Consider the following 20,469-nt stretch of genomic DNA (forward strand, 5'->3'; position numbering starts at 1 on the left):
CCGCACTGACGTCACCTACTCACCCGGTATCACTTTGCCAGGTTCTGGTGCTGCATATACTGCTGGATAATGTGTGTGGTGTTTAATGTGCTCCTAATTGCCAAAGTGATCTGAGCAGACTCCATGCTTGCCGCGGTATGGTGTCTGCACAGAAAAAAGGCCCGGAACGATTGTCTGTTGTTGCCCTGACAGAGGGAGGGGCGACTGACAACATGGCTTACAGGGTTGGCTTTCAGGGAATTAAAAATCAACAAAGGGAGTGGCTTTGTGAGAAACTGAATGGCCCCCGCAAGGATAGAACTCAAAACCTCAAGGATAGAACTCAAAACTGGGTTTAGCAGGCCGTTGATTTCACAGAGGGAAGGAGGGAGGGAGAAGAAAATGAATACAAAACAAATCTGGTCTATTTCTTGTTTTGAGCCACTTCATCTATCTTTATACATCTTGCTGGCAGCAGACTGTGCAGTACGACCGCTAGCTGTCATCTCCTGGATGCTCAGCAGAAGACGGTGCAGTATGACTACTGGCCATCATCTTCTGCTGGCTGGAGGTTAAAAGACAGCGCATTGCCGGTAGGACTGAATCGCCACAAGACAAAACAAGGGAAATGACCTGGCTGAGTCACTCCCATGTTTGCCCAGGCGCCCGATTAAAAGAGCACCCAGGACTACGTCAATGATGGCTACCAGTCATACTGCACTGTCTGCTGTCAACAGGCAATTAACTGCTGCTGTGTAGCAATGCAGTACCACGTCTGCCAGCACCCAGGAGACATACGGTGACGGTTAGCTGAGCGGGCTCCATGCTTGCCGTGGTATGGTGTCTGCACAGGTAACCCAAGAAAAAAGGCGCAAAACGATTGTATGCCCTTGCTTTCACGGAGGGAAGGAGGGAACGGGGGCCTGACTATATATACCCAGAACCACCAGCGACAATGTTTTAGCCCCATCAGGCCCTGGGATTTCTACCCAGAATTCAAACTGGCGGCAGAGACTGCAGGAACTGTGGGATAGCCACCCACAGTGCAACGCTCCGGAAGTCGACGGTTGCCTTGGTACTGTGGACACACTCCGCCGACTACATGCACTTAGAGCACTTGTGTGGGGACACAAACAACTGTATAAAACCGCTTTCTACAAAACCGACTTCTATAAATTCGACCTAATTTCGTAGTGTAGACATACCCTTAGTTATTTCAACACAAGGCATTAACAAAGTCTCAGTAACTGTATGTGATTTTTTTTGTTTTAGCAATTTTCTAGCCCCTATCTAAAATGATCTTAAAAGCTTTTTACCCGTACTAGCTGTGGATTTCACTACTACTTTAGTACCAAGCAGCTCCTTGGCCTTTTGCTCAAAAAATGAACCATGCTTATCCTTCTAGATTTCATTGTTTGTAAATAAATGTCTGCAATTTGGAGGGTTTCAAACATCCATTAGACAGTACTTATGCACAAATTACACACTGAGGTTGAGATAGATCGCCACTTCCAGAACAAATAAAACCAAAAATTTAGATAGCTGTCTTTGTACTTCCTAAATTTTGAAAGGTTAATAACGGCTTTATGTTTTTTTACGATCACCACCTCCTTGGTATTCTTCAGCCCTTATGGTGGTTGAACTTGTTGAAGGAAGTTCAGTATCACTGCTCTGTGGGTTTTGTTGTTTTGAAGCTGATGGCTGAATTAAAAATGTATCCATAATTAATATGTATTGTTTATGTTTACACCAATTTTCTCTGTGCTGTGTAACTTGTTCTTCTCACACTGAAATAGCTCCTTTCCACCCAGTAAATAGAGCTATGTAACCTGCAAGGCTGGCGTGAGACTCACTGGGCCCAGGGCAGAAACCAAGGAGTGAGCTCTCACGTCAGGTCTCCGGGAGCAGAACAAGCACTGGGCCAGAAAATGTTGAGGCTGACCTACAGGCTGTGAGGCCCACATCCCAATGGCTGACCCACAAGTCTGAGCCTCACATCCTGGGGATGAAGCCGGGCCAGGGGCTTTGACTTCAGCCCACTGTGGGAAGGGGCTTCAGCCTGCAGAGGCACCACAGATCTGGGCTTCAGTTCCCAGCTCTCACTTCAGCACTCTGGCTCCCTGCTTAAGCCTGTGAGGAGGGGCACCCAGGCTCTGTGATTCAGCCCCACGGCAGTAATAGGGTTCAGAGCTTCACCCATGCAGCTCCCAGCCTCACAATGCCACCGTGGCTCAGGCCTCCAACACTGCAGCTCCTGGCTGCCGCCCCATGACAGGACCGGGGCTCGGCATTGCAGTTCTGTTCATTCCCTCTGAATCACTAGGCATTGGTCACTGTTGGAAGACAGGATACTGGGACAGATGGACCACTGGTCTGATCCAATATGGCTGTTCTTATGTTTGAGCAAGGAATTCAAACAACAAACTGAGTATGAAAAATAATTCAGTATTTTCCCCAATTAACAGCATATTTCTGGTGGATTGGATCTGTTGTAAGAGTTGCGGCCTTCTTCTCCTGCCACGAGCCACGAAGTAGAAAGTCACATTCTCACATTCCATCTAAATGACATTAAAACAATGTAATATCAGGTTGTTAAGAAGGCACTCCTGTCCTAATAGTACCCACCATCACCAGATAACGAAACATAGCTCAAGATATTTAAAGAAAACTTTGACAGTATTCTATCTGGTAAGGAATCACTTATCAATATTTGTGACTGAAAACTATACTTTATTGTTTTGCCTTCGTATTTCCCACTTCTCTATTGTTTATCTGTATGGTCTTTGGTTCTTTGATTGTTTCTATCTGTTGCATAGCTAATTTTGCAAGATTTAAGTCAACTAATGTGATGGGGTATGATTGGTTAAACAATTGTTTCGCAATATGTTAGGACTGGTCAAAGAATTATTCTGTAATACTTTGGTAAAATGATTGGTTACTATATAGCTAAGTAGGACTCAAGTTTCACTATATAAACTGAAGCCCAAGAAGGAGACTGGATGGGTGGGGGAAGACAGAAAGAAAGAATAAAGACCTGGAAGAAGAAGAACAACTCACCTCCAAGACACAGCCCAAGATCAGAGCTGCTAGAATCCTATGCACAACCGTGACATGCAGCAACCAGAACCCAGATGAGACAGACCTCGCCTGGCCAACAAGGAAAAAGGATCAGTGAGCATAGCATTGTATGCTTAGGGTGTGTATTCTACTTGGTGACTGTTGATAAAATAGAGGTTAAGGATATTACTGTGTAAGGCTCTTTCACTGGGAAAAGGCCCTGCACACCCACAAAGATTACACTCTGAGCCCTAGGAACGGGGTACAGATGGGGGTGCTTAAGTTAACCGGGTTATGCCTTGAACCCACGTAAAGGTAAACTGGGATGCCCTAGAGTGGGTGGGTAACACCCTGAACCTTATTACTCCAAGAAAGGAAATTTTCAGACAAGTCATGGATAAATTTTCCTAGTCTTATTCGTAATGAGGGTCATAGATCCATGACACTGGGATTTTCATAGCAGTGTCCACTTGGAGTGGGAGGGAGAACTACATACCATTATGTACAGATGCAAAACGGGATAACCCTTTTCCTAAGAGCTACTGGGATACTGCAATGAGGAGGTACCCATCCTCACTGAAGGCAGCATCAGATGGTGACTGGATGTCCAGCTTGTAGAATAGTTGACCAGGTGGCTGCTTTTCTGATTTCCTTGTATGAGGCACAACCTTTCTGCCCATGAAGCTGCCATGGCTATGAAGGAGTGGGCTCTGACATTGCATGATGGAAGTGGAGGATTTCAAAGCTGTCTTTTCCTTTGACACTGGATAATAAAGCACAAAGCATTTGCTGTCTTGGCCTGATCTGTGTGGTGAATATATACTTTGAAAGCTCTGCAGACATCCGAAGAATGCCACAGTTTCTCTTTGGAGTGTGATGTAGCTGGACAGAAGGATGCAAGAACAATTTCCTATGCTCTGTTGAACATGGAGTTCATCTTCCCTATGAAGACAGGATCAATTCTGAGTACTCTTTTAGCATTTTTAAAGGTGCAGTAGTGAAGTTCCAGGAAAAAAAGAGATCCTAACTTAGACATCCTGTGAAAACATAGCTCATCAAAAAAAGCTATTTTACAGTTAGAAAGTAAGACACCTTCGTTAACGGTTGAAATGTAGGGCCAGTAATGGCACTGAGAACCAGGTAAGATCACATAAAATAACTTTATGAACATCACGAGGATATAAAGAGATGGTGCTCTTATAAGAAAAGCACTGGACATCTGAATAAGATTAAATCATTAATTGTCTACAGCACACAGAATACTAGACAAAGAAACAACCTGATTCTGGAAAGTCAACTGCCACGCCTAACCAGAGTCATTGTAGCCGTGTAAGTCTAAACAGAGTCCCTTTAAAGATATTTGAGAATCTGTAGCACAGATACAGACAGGGGTGAGACACCTGTCCTTCCACCAACTGTTAAAGCTCAACCTGGCCCTTGAATAACTGAATTGTTAGATTTCTGGAAGCTGAAATAATGGACACTAGCTCTCTGAATAGCTTTCCTGGCTTAAGAGTTTCTGTTGAAGGGCCAGGCAGCTAGGCTAAGACTGTCTGAATTCTGATGCATGACTGGCCCATGTAACAGTGTATCCCTTCTGGATGGAAAACAGATGGGAGTTGTCTCTGTTCCATGTCAAAGAGGTAAGAGAACCTAGGTAGAGCTCTGTGCGTAGCTATTCTGTAATCCTGCTCCCACTATCATGACAGTGGATCCCCATCCTGCTGCAAAGTTGTACATTAGTCCAGCACAGGGCTCTAAAACCAAGTCCTCCCTAGCCAAAATGGGGATACCATAATTAACAGTGCTGCTTCTCTCTTGATCTTCCTGTGGTGCTCTGGTGAGAAGAGAGAAAGAGAGGGAAGGCATGTGTGACTGGTTCAGTCACAGAGACCGCCTTGGGACTGTTACCTGATGTTCTGAAACTATCTCTGAGCCCATTTTCCCTGTCAGCTTGGGACTTGAGACTCTGCCTGGTCGAGCCAGACATGCCAGTTTGCTGCAACACAGACCCAGGTCTGGTCCACACCCCCAAAGCTGCAAGCTTTTACCAAAAACTGCTCAGCAAGTCACCTATCTCCAGCACCCAGACACCCAGTTCACAATGGGATCCAAACCCCAAATAAATCAGTTTTACTCTGTATAAAGCTTATACAGGCTAAACTCATAAATTGTCTACCCTCTATAACACTGATAGAGAGATATGCAAAGCTGTTTGTTCCCCCAGATATTAATCACTTACTCTAGGTTAATACAAATGATTTTATTAAGTATAAAAAGTAGGATTTAAGTGGTTTCAAGTAGTAACAGACAGAACAAAGTAAGTTACCAAGCAAAATAAAACAAAACACACAAGTCTAAGACTAATACATTGAAAAAAATGAATACAGGTAAATCTCACCCTCAGAGAGGTTCCAATAAGTTTTTTTTTTTTTTTTTACAGACTAGACTCCTCCTTAGTCTGGGCCCAATCCTTCCCCCGGTACAGTTCTTGTTAGTTCCAGCTCCGGTGGTAACTAGGGGTTTTCTCATGACTGCAGCTCCCTTTGTTGTGTTCCACCCCCTTTTATAGCTTTGGCACAAGGCAGGAATCTTTTGTCTCTCTGGATCCCCACCCCTCCTCCTAAATGGAAAAGGATCAGGTTTAAGATAGATTCCACTACCAGGTGACATGGTCACATGTCCTGTGAGACCCCCAAACCTCCATTCTTCCTGGCCTGACTCTCAGGAACACAGGAAGACTTACAAGTAAAAAGAGCCACTTACAACCAATTGTCCTAGTCAATGGGAGCCATCAAGATTCCAAGCCATCATTAATGGCCCACACTATGCATAATTACAATAGGATGTCGGAGTAATACTTCATATTTCCAGCTTCAGATACAAGAATGATACATCCATACAAATAGGATGAACACACTAATAGATTATAAGCTTTGCAATGATACCTTACAAGAGACCTTTTGCATACAGCATATTCCAGTTACATTATATTTCACACTTATAAACATATTTGGAGTGCAACATGTCAGCATGTAAGACTCTTTTGGCCATCTTTGCAACAATGCATCTGTTGCCTTGGCTCTGTGATCCCGCTGATAACCCTGACACCTTGGTTTTCACATCAGAGGCAAGCAGATCTATCTTAGAGAATATGTTTCTTTACCAGGACATGCAACAGTTCTAGGGCAAAGGGGAAAGGACCTGCATTGGTAATGCTGTGCTCCAAGAGTAAAATTTAGGAATCATCTTACTAAATGGGATATCTAATTGGGATATGGAGACAGGCATCCTTCACATCTTCATTGATGGCAGCTTGCGTGGATTTTTATGTCTCCATCTTGCATTTTCATTTCTTTATGGATCTGGTTAGCTACATGATGACAAGTAGTACCGTGTACATTTGTGACTTTTTTTTTTGAACTAGGAACAATATGGAGAAAGGCCCAGTTCCACTAAAGAGGGTTGCAGGTTCTACTGTTCCCATTCACAGGAGATCTAGGATGGCTGTCTGCTTGCCCTGCTTGCACAGCTCAGGCAAAAGCTCTTAGGCTGTGCATTTTTTTAAATAGGTTGGAAGAGACATACTTGCAACATTGTCCACCCATGTTCTCACTGCTTGTGAAAGTATGTGGGAGCACTTTCTATGTCAAAGGACAATTCTCTTTTGTTCATTTATTTTTGTTGGCCTGATGTCCTTGATAGTTTTCATGCCTGCAGGAGGAAGCAGAGATTATGCCTGCCTGGACTTGGCTGCCTATGAAGGCTCTATACAGTGAGGAGGCCATTCTGAGGTACAATTTTTTCCCAATTCAAAACAAGTCCATAACCACCAGTGAAAAAGGAACATTTATCTTCAATAGTGACACAAGGATAAGTGTGAATTGTGGACACCAAGGAATCATCTGACTTTATAAAAGGGAGGCCAGAAGACATGTGGGGCAAGAGAAAAAGGGCAGGCCAAGAGGTCCCTCACTACCTGCCAGTTCTTCCTCATCTAGGACTTCTGTCCCTCTTATCACGCCATAGCCATCTGCTGAGGCATGGAGATGGAAGTGAGGCACGGCAACCTGCAACAAAAGCTGGGAACAATAAACTTGACATTAGTGCCTGATGATCTACAGTGATCGCTGGGAAAGACAGCCCAACAGTTAAGGCATGGTGACCAGCAACAGCAGCTGAGGATGGCAGCCTGATGCTTTCCCAATATATTGATGTGGCAGAAAATCCCTGACCCACTAATACACACTCATAGTATGTATGAGCAGGGATATTTAATGACAGCTTTTCTAAGGGCAGCTGCTCTGCAGTCAACATATACAGCTGTGACATGGATTTCCCTCCCCTCCCCCCACCACAATTTCCCCATCACCCTGCCAGTGGTCAACTAGTTAACAAGCAGTGTTGCCAATTTAGTCTTTGGTTGGAAATTTGAATTTAAATTGAAACATTAATACACACTTTAAAAGCCTATATAGTATATGATAAAATACTTGTACATGAAAAAGCACAACAGGTTTGAAAAGTATGAACAAAGACCAGCTTCTTCACCCAGCTGTTTTTAAGGACAATGTTGGCACATTTGTTTCAGAGATGTTGGCCATCCTAATAATTTCAAATTATGATTTGTAAGCAAGATCTGAATGAGTTCTCCCCTGACAGCTAGTGATGAGCCGGGGGTGGGGTGGGGGGGCAAGAGAGGAGAGGAGATGCTGTAGTTACATGAACACACCTACTCTGTGTAGGTATCCAGCAAACAGAGCTGTGTTGCCCAAGTAATCAATTTTGGCTGGTGCTAGGTTACAAATCACTTTAATACTGAATGCAGGAGTAATGAAATGTTATCATTATTGTATGAGTAAAGGGCAGCAGAACTGTACTTAGCCTGCTCTGATTGAGGACGTCAAAAGAGAGAGGGTGGGGGACAGATGTTTTTCTTGGTGGTGTGGGCTCTGCCTAAGAGTCACAGGCACTATTTGACCTGCCCCTCTCCCCTGTTCAAAGATAGAGCTGATTTGGCTCCACAATCAGTCATTTGTTTCATTAAGTGACCACTAGAGCTGAAATCACTGATAACCAGGTCTAAGAGCTTAGACCTGCTGTGGGGGGCAGCTTCTGTGGAAGAGGTGTGAGGTTCCTCCACTGAGAGCTGAAATCATACAGCTAGGTGGAACCTCAAGAGACTGACTTCCAGAGGTCACAGTGGCAGCAGAAGGTGATGGCGCAGTGCCATTGGTGACAGAGCACTGGAGTGAATGGTGGCAGGACAAACAACAGCGGCCAGAGTGAGCAATTGGAGCAAGTGGTGAGCAGCTGGAGGAATGAGCAAGGTGCCTTCTCCCTTCCCCCACATCAGGGTGGGAAGTGAACTCACACAAAAGCACCTCTAAACTCTGGATCTCCACTGATGAAGGACAACTATGAGTGGGATACAGTGGAGGGACAAAGGAGGGGCACATTAAAGGAAAATTTGCTGGTTGGACTATGTTTTAGTGCCTTTGACCCCAGAATGCTAGATTGTGACTGGGAAATTTATTTAAATATACATTTCCCAATAGGCCAAGATTTTTAATATGCACTATTTTCCATGGTTATCTCACATTGTCGCTACCTCAAGAGATTATCTTGGGAAGTTTCTGTACTAAATAATTAATGTTTACATACCAACAGTTACACCGGGTCAGACCAATGGTCCATCTAGCCCAGTATCCTGTCTTCTGACATTGGCCAATGGCAGATAATTCAAAAGGAATGAACAGGACAGGCAATCATTGAGTGATCCATCCAGTCATCCACTCCCAGCCCTCTGGTGAACAGATGCTAGGGACACTCAAAGCATGGTGTTATATCCCTGACCAACCAAACTAAAAGCCATTGATGGACCTATTCTCCATGAACATATCTAGTTCTTTTTGAATCCTGTTATAGTTTTGGCTTTCACAACATCCCCTGGCAAAAAGTTCCACACGTTGACTATGCACTGTGTGAAGTAGTACTTCCTTTTGTTTTAAACCTGCTGCCTATTAATTTCTTAAGGTGACCCTCTAGTTCCCATATTATTTGAAGGAGTAAACATTTACTTTTTCACTTTCACCATACCAGTCAAGATTTTATAGACCTCTATCGAATCAGTTTGAAAATAAATGACTATGGGGGGATAAATCCGAGTCTTAATCTCTCCTCATATGGAATCTGTATTCAAGATGTGGGCATACCATGAATTAATATAGTAAGAGTGGAGGGGCTTTGTTTGCCAGACCAATCAGCAAAGCCAATACTGACAAACTAAGTGAAAAGGCTACAAAACACCAAACCTCTGGATTGCATAAACATGCAGAAAGCCTTATAAGCCAGTCACTGTCAAAGCCAATTTTAGAAGTACTTAATGAGGCTGTTAATGCTGAAGGCACAACACAGTTTATGTGAACAAACAGAGCTGTCACATCATACTTTCTATTTAAGCAAGAGATACCACACACAACATTGGCCTCCAGTTTGTAAAGTGCATTGCCACTTTTTAATCCTGAAGTTGGCCGCTGGTTCCGCACAAGATCAGAAAATGCTCACTATCTTTCAGCAAGAAACAACTAGCTGGCATGCGGCGTAACAGTGAGACTCAGCAGGAGAAAAAGTGAACTCTCTCACCACATTCAAAAAACGTGTACACATGGCTGATAACTGGACCAATTCAAATGAGCATCAAGTATTAAGTCACTGTGTATGTTATTTTGAGGTCAGTGGCAGGCCAATAGATCCATTTCTAGATGTTCAGATTATAGAAGACATCAGCTGCATCGGTGACAACCCACATCTTACAGGAGTTAAATTCTTGTAAACTGAACCCCAAACCGATGGCTGCTTGTGCATTTGATGAAGCTACAAACTTCTCTGGAAGCCATAGGGGAGTACAGGTTTTACTCAGAGGAAAGCGTAACCCTAATCTCTCTTATACAGACTGCAGAGGCCACCTACTCCAATTAACACTAGTATAAGCTGCAGAATCTACAAGAGACATTTAAAAAGCCATACATTGAATGCCTTCATTATACTTTTTCAGCAAGAGTCCAAAAAAGGCTGAACGTCTTGGAAAAAATGGAATATCCACTGGGACTGAAGTTCAAATTAGTCCAACCTGGGAAAACCCACTGACTTTCTCATGAACAACCCTTAGCTGCTGTCTTAAAATTACTGCAACCATTATTACTGGCTTTGGAAAGTATCTATCAAGATGAGACAGATGTAAGTAGTGAGGTTGGTGGACTACTTTTGCTACTAAGTTCAGAGAAGACTATCACCATTCTCTCTCTTGTAAATCTACTGCTGAAACCACTTGGGTCATTAAACAATGCCATCCAGGCATCTCCTACAAAAGCAGTAGATCTTTGTCCAGCAATAGAAGGTACATTTGGATCAGAGAGATATCCTTTGAAATCGTACTGGAAGAAAAAGACTTGAGTCCAGAAGTTGACTAATGAAGGCACTTATATTGAGTCCTTATGTAAAGAGGACGAGAAGTGTTTGTTAAGCCAGCTGAAGAAGTGCACAGACTCTATTACAAATCTACAACAGTGACTTCTGGATTCTACTCAACCTCTACTTACCTTTTACAGATGCCTATCTTATAAAACACTGATAATTGAGTAGAGTGAGGCACTACCAACAGTGGGGCTGCTATTGATCAGGACAGAACAGGAAATTTGAACACAGTGAAATATCATGAGACAAACGAATGAAGATTTGACTTCAACTTCTTCTTTATTACCACTAGTGATTCTACCCAAACTTTGTGCTATGTTTCCTGTGGTGAAAGAAGTGGAAACTCATTTCTTTCTACTTCAACAGCTACAGCTGAGCATTGTTTTTCCTCATTGAACAGAATTGTGAGTTCAGAAAGAAGTTGCCTTCTATCTGATCATGAGCATATCATGGACTAGTAGCATGGGTCACAAAAGATGCCACCAAAGATGAATGCACTGCATTTGAGAAGTTTATTAACAGAGTTGTGCAAAATTACAACAAATCAAGAAGGATGATGATCTAGTGCTTTATAGTAGGCTTGAATAGCCAACTTTAATTTGTGATGATTTTAAAATGAGTTAGGTCTAATAAAATGGTTGTGAAACTTTTTCAGTTTTTACTATGGTGCCACACAGCCCACTTTTGCCATCATGGTCTAACCCTTCATCCGCCCTCACGCCACCCTTGTCAATTTGAACACACACAACTTCAATTCCTGGGGTAAACACTGGGCTGAGGGTGTAGGCTCCAGAAGCTGGGCAGGAAGCTTTGCTGCCCCTTTGATACTGTGCTTCAACCTACTATGCCACTATATGTGTAAGAGGTAGGAAGGCGCTTCTACTTACTTGTCCCAAAGGTGCTGCTGTCACCTGTGGTAGGCCTGAGTGATTTTGCTGCTACTTTTTCCTGGGAGGGAGGCTGCTGGAAACCCTGTCCCTGTTTAAGCATCTGAAAGGCCTAAGGCTCTATAGAACAGGTGCAGACCTCCATGCAATCAGCAAGGGAGGGCAGTAGACATCTGGTTTTCCCTTTCAGCTTTCTCTGTCATGGGTGAGCAGGGGGCATGGAGCGTCCCAGCAATTTAGGAGAAATGGAATACTTTCTCCCAATAAAGGCAGACCCCTGACAGTCAGGAGATTAAGGCTTTTTTTTTCTCTTTTTCCCTTTTTAAAATTTGCTCTGCTGCAGGCAGGAGCTGATCTGCCTGCCTTCAGCCTGAGAGGCAGATGAAATCTGGTCATTTCTCTGAGGTGGAGCCACACCTCTCCTACCTCAGATTGACATGTTTGATCCCTCTTCAAGGCTGAATAGAGCAGAGTACCCAATGTCATGGATCTGTGGACCTCACTGTTTTTAATTATAAGTAAACTTCAGTAATTATTGGCATAAAAATAAATGTTAAGTAGTCTTGCCAACAATGATTAAAGAACTGCAATCTATGTTTTATGCAGTCTCTGCCACATTTTAGGCAATTTAACACTATTAGGATTCAATCACTGTAAATTTCAAGTTTACCACAAACTATGCAATCTCTTCCTTGACACTGAATGCAGCGAGCAAATAAGTTCATTCTGTTCAGAATCAACTCCTGGCTCCCTTGTGCAAGGTCCAAAAAGCAGTGGAAGCATGGTCATTTCAAGACAGAAAAGGGTGTATAGACTCCAGAGAAATCACACAAGGGATTCTGCCTATCTTCAATGCCAGAAATAAACAATCCACACAGTGGCATACTACAAGGAGTTCAGCAGTCAGAACATGACCAGCTAGTGGCCCCTGTATCACGCTGAAGTAACTACAGTCCAATAGGACTCATGGGATGAGCTGAAGGATACACCCTCTTTCAGTAGCCATGTCTTTATCTGCCTCTCCAATTACTGTAAGGGCTGGAGTGGCAACTCACAGGATAGCCTTCTGCCACCATATAACAAACCAAAAAACAAACCGAAAAACCACCACTGAGTAAGACTGGAGTGAGTTATCAAATTTCAGCATTTCTGAGCATTTCTCCCCAGGTTTCAGAGTAGCAGCCGTGTTAGTCTGTATTCGCAAAAAGAAAAGGAGTACTTGTGGCACCTTAGAGACTAAGCAATTTATTTGAGCATAAGCTTTCGTGAGCTACAGCTCACTTCATCGGACACATACTGTGGAAACTGAAGTAATCTATGATTATTCGAAACAACATCACTGGTTCTTTGTTACTAAGATATAGGGATGGAAGAGAGATGGCTTTCCTGAATAAATGGGAAGTACAATATTTTTGTAACTATGAACAGTAATTACTTCTAAGCCTTTTATACACAGCATTCCTTTTTGTTTAACTGCACAGATACATTCATGTAGTAAAAGCAGACAAACTATTGAAAGCACATCAAGTTTTAAAAGCAGCAATGATTTGTGCTATACTGGGAAACAAATTTATTGCTAAGGGCTTAGAATCACTTGAGTGTGATATAATGCATTCAGTCAGGTATTTCAAAAGGTTGATTGGCCAAAGCAGCACAATAAGAGCTGCAATTACAGCAAGGTCATTTAGGTAACAGGTTAGGTTGTTGTTGATTTTACCAGAATCTTAATTATGAAATTTTAGCATAAAATCTTATTAAAAGTTTTCATCAATTGCCCAATGCTTAATAATAATTTCTGAGCACTCTGGAGTCTGCTGGCTGCTTACAGTTGGAAACCTGGATGATTTTTGTTCTGTGGTGTCCCCATATCTCATTCTGTGTAAAATACATTAGAACCATATTTCCTTTAAAAATGCTGAAATAGCTACCATGACATTAGTTCAACAGCAAACACATTATATGAGTGGTATTGGGTGAGGTGAAAAAGAAAGTTGTATCAAAGCACTGGTTTATTTGCATATCTGCTGCATTGAATCACAAATCCTTGAAACAATGTATTCAATATGCTCAAACCAATGGATACCCAAGTTTTGGAAATTTCTGCTAGATGAAACCATTTCTTGGCTGTCTCCTCCTATATTGTCACATCTACGCAGTTTTCAACATCTGTTCAGCTTTTTCTGCACTGTGCATCTTCCCCATAAATAAAAGGGAATGCATTTACTTTATTTACAAAATAAGTGGTTAGCTAGCAGAGCAACTCGGGAACTGCAGGTTTCATTGCTGCGTGAGAAACCCAGTTACAGGATCACACATCAATCTCACACATCAATCTCTTAATTGACAGCATCTCCTCTATATACTGTTCTTAAATGTGGATTACTTAAAGAAAATCATATCATAAAGAATTAGTTTACTGAGCATTAAATAATCTATGTTGGGTGTTAACCTGTTGCCAAGAGTTGCAATTTTCTGATGTAAACGAGTTCAACAACAACTGCTTCATGGCAACACAGTATATAGGCAATTAGTAACACTGACATATCTTAAAGTCACATGAAGAAACACGGCCTTTTCTTAATATCATTCAATTAAGTCTAAATAACAAAAATAAGATTTATGGGAGGGATTATTTTCAGGAACTAAATAAAAAGCAAAGCTCTCACTCATTTTGGCTTAAATACCTAGGCTTGGAAGGATTAGATTTATTGGTAAACGGTGATTTTACCCCACACACAGATGTAACATATTTCTATCGATAATCTAAATTTACAGGTAGACAAAGAAAAACGTTGTGAGAACTTATACAAAGTAAACACCCTTAAAATCAAACTAATATTTTGACATGTGATGTTGACAATCTGTGTTTTAACAATTATAAAGCTTTTACTTTTTGAATCTCTGCTACTGTCATTAATTGTCTGATCCCCTCAGTTTCCCACCACTATGAACATTTAAATTGATACAAATAGAAAATGCTTAAAGGTAAACAGACATTTCCCATCAAAATTATAAAACAAAAACATCAAATACTGCCAAGCCTATAAATAGTACATAGATTATAAATTCATCATCTCACCCAGAGAAAAAAGTGGTTTAACCATTGGCAATACTCAGTTCCCTAAATCATTATGTGCTTTGCATTAGCAATTAAGTCTGTACGAAGAAAAAGAATAATTATTCAGAGTATTTGAACTTCTCATTTTATCAGTACAGGAGATGCAAACAACCTTAAGTCCTAAACCTGCAATCAAAATATGCTTAAAATATTTATTTACCAAACAACCTGGAAGCGTCCAAGGGCCCAATTTTGCAATCAGTGACAGAAAACAGAAGCCTGGGGACAGTCAACTAGAGGTGAACAAAGGAATATCTACAAATATTCAGGATTTGTCCTTTAAAAAAACCCCACTAATTCATTGATGCAAAGCCCTACTGTAAAATTTGTTGCACTAGTGCAAAAGAAGTTATGTGCACTGTAAGCACTTAGAGCAGTCTATGTGGGGGAACTGACTGGCACAGCTATTCTGGAATAGGTATTCCACAATGGGAAAATGTATGTGTCTTAACTGAAAATTTCTGTTCTTACAGTAATGAGGACTACAAATCCATGACAGAATCTCTGCTCTCCATGCAGCCTTGGAGGTAGACCAAATCTGTCAATTGGTGGCAAGGGAGGTGTGGCTCCAACTCCGAGAAACTACCAGTAGAGATACTTCCACAGCCTAGGAAAACCAACTACTCCATGTAAGGATAATTAAGCATTAAAACAAAACAGAACAATCTTCCTACAGAGAAAGAAATTCAATGAGCAACAAACTGAATGTCAATTAATAATATAATACCTTTATCCAATTAACTGCCCATGCAGGGTGGCTTAGATCTATGGACCTCATTACTCCAAGAAAGGACATTTTTAGACAAGTCATGGATACATTTTCCAGTTCTTACCTGTAATGAGGGCCACAGATCCACAACATTGGGATTTTCAAAGTAGCGTCCACTGGAGAGAGGGAGAGGAGAGACACTATATACAGTTATGTACAGATGTAGAAGGGAATAACCTCTTCCGAGCAGTTACTGAGATATTACAGCTTGGAGCACCCATTTACCAAAAGCAGCATAAGCTGATGCCTGAACACCCAACCTGTAGAATTTTGAAGAAAGTTTGAACACATGACAAAGTAGCAGATCTACAGATGAGCCTTCTGGCAACACAGCTTTGCTTATGGTCTATCTGTTCATGAAGTGCCACAGTTCTACAGAGTGGAAGGAGTTATGCTTTTCTACTTGTATGTTTGAGAGAGAGTTAAAATATTGGATCTGGAAACGTAGAATTCCAAAGCCTTCTTTCCCTGACACCAGATAAAGTATCTGTCCTAACTGAGCTGTAAGGTGAACATGTACTTGGAGAGCTCTGCTGACATTGAAAGTATGCCACAATTTCTCTTTTAGGTGCAATAGAGCTGGGCAAAGGGATGGAAAGACAATTTCCTATACTTTGTGGAGCATGGAGTTAGTCTTTGGCATGAAGACCAGGTCAGTTCAGAATACTACCTTTTCTTTATGGAAGTTGCAGAACTCAGCTTCCAGGAAAAGAGTACCTAAATCAAAGAAGTGCAAACTAACATGATTGCTATCAAAAAGGTCACCATAATGTTTCAGAAGTAATGAGACACCTTCATGAATGGTTCAAATGGAGAGCCTGTAATGGCACTGAGAACCAGATAAGTTCATTTAAAAGAACTCTGTGCACTTCGGGAGAATGTAGAAAAGATGCTGCTTTAAAAAAAGCCACAACACTGGACATTTGGATAAGATGAAATCTGCCTCTTGCCTGCCACTCTGGAGGGTCTGAACTGCCAGGCCTAGCCAAAGTCAATTTAAGAAATTCATGAATTTGTACTACCAATGCAGACATAGGGGGCAAGACTCTTACCCTGGTATCAGTGGGCAAACCCCAAGCAGGCCCTTGAATACAGAGGAGTTAAGATTTATTTTTGGGAGCAAAAATTGTGGATATTAACTCTCTGAATAATCTCATTGGTTTAAGAAGCTCTCAAGAGCCAGGCACCCCCTCCTGCACCTCAACCCCAATTTTGTGAGCATTCATGGTCCACCATACAATTTCTATTCCCTGATGTGGCTGCTATTGCCCACTATTGCCTCGCCTAGGAAGGAAGATGTAGAAGCCCCCATGGGCACAGGTTCCTCCTGACCCTCCAATTCACGGGGTTCCTACCCCAGTGATGCTGTCTGCACGATGCCGACACGGGGTCGGGCACCGATCCTTTTGGATGTCTCCTTACTATTGAGGAAGATGGGGGCCCCCGCCCATCCAAGGCAACGGACAGGGACCTGGAGCTTGGCCCCTGGGCTTGATGGTATGCCCATGGGGTCCAGAATGGCCACTGTATGGGAGCCTGCCATTGAAAAAGACAGAGCACCACAGGGACCTGGTGTGTGTCCTCTCACCGAGAACGGTGCCTGCTCCACCTGGTGATATAGGACTCTGGCACCGAGAACCAGTCCAACCTTGAGGACCATGCGGATGCCATGCAGGAGGAGAGGGGGAACATTGCCAAAGCATGGCTGGTTTGCCCTTGGAGAGAACTGGCCCCTTGTGAGGTTCCAGTGCCAGAGACTGCTGGGCCGTCATCTCTATAAGGTCCCTTCCGGCCTCAAATATGTCCTGGGTAGATGGCATATCCAGCTCCCCCATCTGGCTTTCTCATGCCTGGGGAGTCCAACTGGACTGGACTCGATGGTTCTGCCCGTGCGGCCAGAGTCAGTGGTGTCGGTTTCATCTGAGCAGGAGCTGAGTGTCCCGGCATGAGAGACACACTGCAGGCCCAGTCGCACTCCACTACTCTAACTGTTAGAAATTCCCCCCTCTTGGCTCTTCTTTGCTTCTTATGCGCCAGTGCCGAGAGGCCACAGAGGTTGTCTTTGGTGCCGGAAAGCGTCAGTGCCACAAGTCCTTGGGTGCTGGGTCCTTTGCCAGTGCCGCGGCCTCCCTTACTGAGGCCGGTGCACTCCGTGCCAAAATGCAGGGTTTTGGCGCTGACACGGTCTGTGCAGGCTTCTGACAGGACGCATAGGGTTTGAAGCCTTGAGACCGAGGCATGCCCCCAGTCCCTCAAGGGGACAGCCTGTGGGGTAGAGAGGTACCCCCCAAAAAAACTTTACTAACTACACTAAAAACTAACAATACTATGCTAATAAAACTATTTACAAAACAAAGAAAGGGAATGCAAGGGAATGGCTTGCCTGAGGCAAGAGAGAAAGGAACTGAAGAGGCGGCGGGTCGGGAGGGACCTATATACATTGCTATAAATGTGCACTCCAGGGGCTCCACAGCCAACCTGACGGGTACCGCTAGTGGAAAACTCTTCCAACAACTGTGCATGTGGCGCGCCCATACCTACTTGGAATTGACATAAGCAATCACTTGAAGAAAAACTTCATGTTTCAAGTAGGAGGCAAAAAGATCTACTGCTAGGGACCAAATTCCTTTACCAGTAGATGAAAACACCTATGGGTATAGTTCCCATTATGAATCATCTAACTCAGACCTCAGTGGTTCAGGAGCCAAATTAGCAATCAACATTACCCGAAAAAAGCCACAGTAGTGTGAATTCATTGTTTCATTTACTATTTTTACATATATCAGGATGCTTTGTAGAATATCTAGTCAGTCATTTTACAGTGAGAATTCATTTTATTTTAAACACCCACCCACCCACAATACACACACATACATAACCCCCCCCTGCCCCCCAAGTATTCTACAATTGGTTAACAACACAGTAAAAGCACCCTGATTTAATTATTAACCAAATCACACGGTGTTTTAATATGTGCTGCAAAGAGCTGCAGGAGACACATTAAAAAGTCTCCCGAGTCTCAGTTTGAGTATCACTAATCTAACTTACATCAGCTGAACCACTTGGCCGTAACATTAGTTATTTCTTAGATGCAAAGGAAGCAAATAGACTGCTTATCTTCCTCCGCCCAAATCATCAGCACATGAAGGATAGTCCAGATAAGGGAGCAAGTCGTGAGACCTTACTGGATTGTCCTGAGCTCTCACCAGCTTATATTGTGCTTGCTCTCTTATTTGGAACACATCCCGTGGACACACTTTGATTCTGTGTGAACACCCCCATCCTTCCTGGTTTGCATCTGCGAAGACAACTGTCCTTACTGGTTCTCTTATTGGAAAGCCTGGCTTGAAGTTGCTTGAACTCATCTGCCATATGAATGACCTTAGAATCTTCCTAGGGAAAGATACCTTCACTGAAGGAAAGATATGCAATAGCTCAGGGAGGTATAAGGAGCAGCCCAATAGTGGCCTCATGTGAGTACAGGGCCACAAAGAATATCCAGAGAGGAGACCACTGATCCCAGCAGAGACAGAAACATACAAATGGGGACACTGCCCTTGAGAGGTTGACTGTTTTAATAACATCCCTCAGTTTCTCCCGTCTTTCCTGAAATAAGGAACACTGTAGACAGTGTGTCTCCACACAGATAGGGAATCTGCTTAGATCAGTGGTTTTCAAACTTTTTTTCCTGGCGACCCAGTTGAAGAAAATTGTTGATGCCTGTGACCCAACTAAGATGGGGATGAGGGATTTGGGATGTGGGAGGGGCTTAGGGCTGGGGCAGAGGGTTAGGGTGCAGGGGTGAGAGCTGCAGGGTGGGACCAGGAATGAGGAGGTCAAGGTGTGGGAGGAGAGCTTTGGGCTAGGGTACGAGAGGGGGTCAGGGCTCTGGGCTGGGGGTGCAAGCTCCGGGGTGGGGCTGGGGATTAGGGGTTTGGGGTGCAGGAAGGAGCTCCAAGTTTGGTGGGCTCAGGGATGGGGCAGGGGGTCGGGGTGCAGTAGGGGGTCAGGACTCTGGGCTGGTGCCAGGGATGAGGGATTTGGAGTGCAGGAAGGGGCTCTGGGTTTGGGGGGGCTCAGGGCTGGGGCAGGGGCTTACCTCCAGCAGCTCCCAGTCAGCGGTGCAGCTGGGGTGCAGAGGCAGGCTTCCCGCCTCTCCTGACACTGCGGACTGTGTTGCGCCCTGGAAGTGGCCACTAGCAGGTCCAGCTCCTAGGCGGAGGTCCGCAAGCAGCTCCACACTGCTCTGGCCCACAGGCTCCTCCCCCTGCTCCCATTGGCCGGACTGACCAGAGCCGCTGCGACCCAGTCCCTTCCATTCCGCGACCCACGATTTGAAAACCACCGGCTTAGATTGTATTAAACTGATTTTCACAGACCCGTGACTCTGCAGCATCCTTTTCACCTGGGTAACATGTATGACTTACTCTGGATGAGGCCTTGGATAAGAGGGTCACATAGGAAGGTAAACACAAATGCCAGACACTACCAAACCTTTTGTAAACACTTAGCAGTCCTGTTGCTAAACCAAAGGGCCTGTATTGGTACTTTTGTGCTGTCTGCATGCCCTGACTTCTCCACTTCCTCAAGGAGGACTCCTCCCCACCCCTTTCTTTAAATTTTGCTCCGCACTAGGGAAGAGACAGTCTGCCTGCCTGCAGCTAAAGAGGCAGATGATATTTGTACTGGCAGTTTCTCAGAACTGGGGCCAATCTCTCCTGCTACTAATTGACAAGTTTGGTCTGCATAAAGCAGAAACTCAACATCGAGGATCTGTGGACCTCATTACAAATAAAAGCTATTCCAAAATAACTCCCCTATGTGAGCACACTATTCAGAAATTTTTTAAAAAGTTACCTTATTCCAGAATACTTACTTTGTTTGGGAAGATGAGCAATTATTTCAGAATAAAATCACTTATTCGAGAACACAGTGTTCAAGTGGGGGTTACTTTGGAATAGATAAATTGTATCAGCACAGCTGTAGAAGAATGGGCAATCTAGAATTACTGTGCTTTTCAGCTTCTCCCCATGTAGACAAGGTCTTAGTATCCTACTTGGTGAAGTCACTTATGTTAGAGCAGCACATCTACACTAGGTGTTTGTACTGGTGTTAACTACATATGTGCAGAACATCCCATCATAGACAAGCCTTCAGTATAAAGCCACTTACACAATATCAGA

The 20,469-nt window shown here is 43.4% G+C and overlaps 1 protein-coding gene across 7 annotated transcripts in view; it reads right to left on the reverse strand.

Moving 5' to 3' along the window:
• The window catches only part of PLEKHA5 (pleckstrin homology domain containing A5), a 263,205-nt gene that overhangs the window by 135,343 nt on the left and 107,393 nt on the right, over positions 1-20,469 (reverse strand). Inside the window, exons 4-5 of one of the 7 annotated variants that reach the window (XM_077826655.1) lie at positions 7,016-7,118; positions 5,333-5,659 (exon numbers count right to left, since the gene is read on the reverse strand). The exons of the other annotated variants lie outside the window; for them this stretch is intronic. Coding sequence (XP_077682781.1) covers positions 7,055-7,118 — 64 coding nt within the window. The 3' untranslated portion in view covers positions 5,333-5,659; positions 7,016-7,054. Of the gene's footprint in view, positions 1-5,332; positions 5,660-7,015; positions 7,119-20,469 lie in introns of those variants that run through there. 7 annotated transcript variants of the gene reach the window in all.

This window comes from Eretmochelys imbricata, chromosome 1, assembly GCF_965152235.1.
Source record: "Eretmochelys imbricata isolate rEreImb1 chromosome 1, rEreImb1.hap1, whole genome shotgun sequence".
In the NCBI taxonomy this organism is placed as follows: Eukaryota; Metazoa; Chordata; order Testudines; family Cheloniidae; genus Eretmochelys; species Eretmochelys imbricata.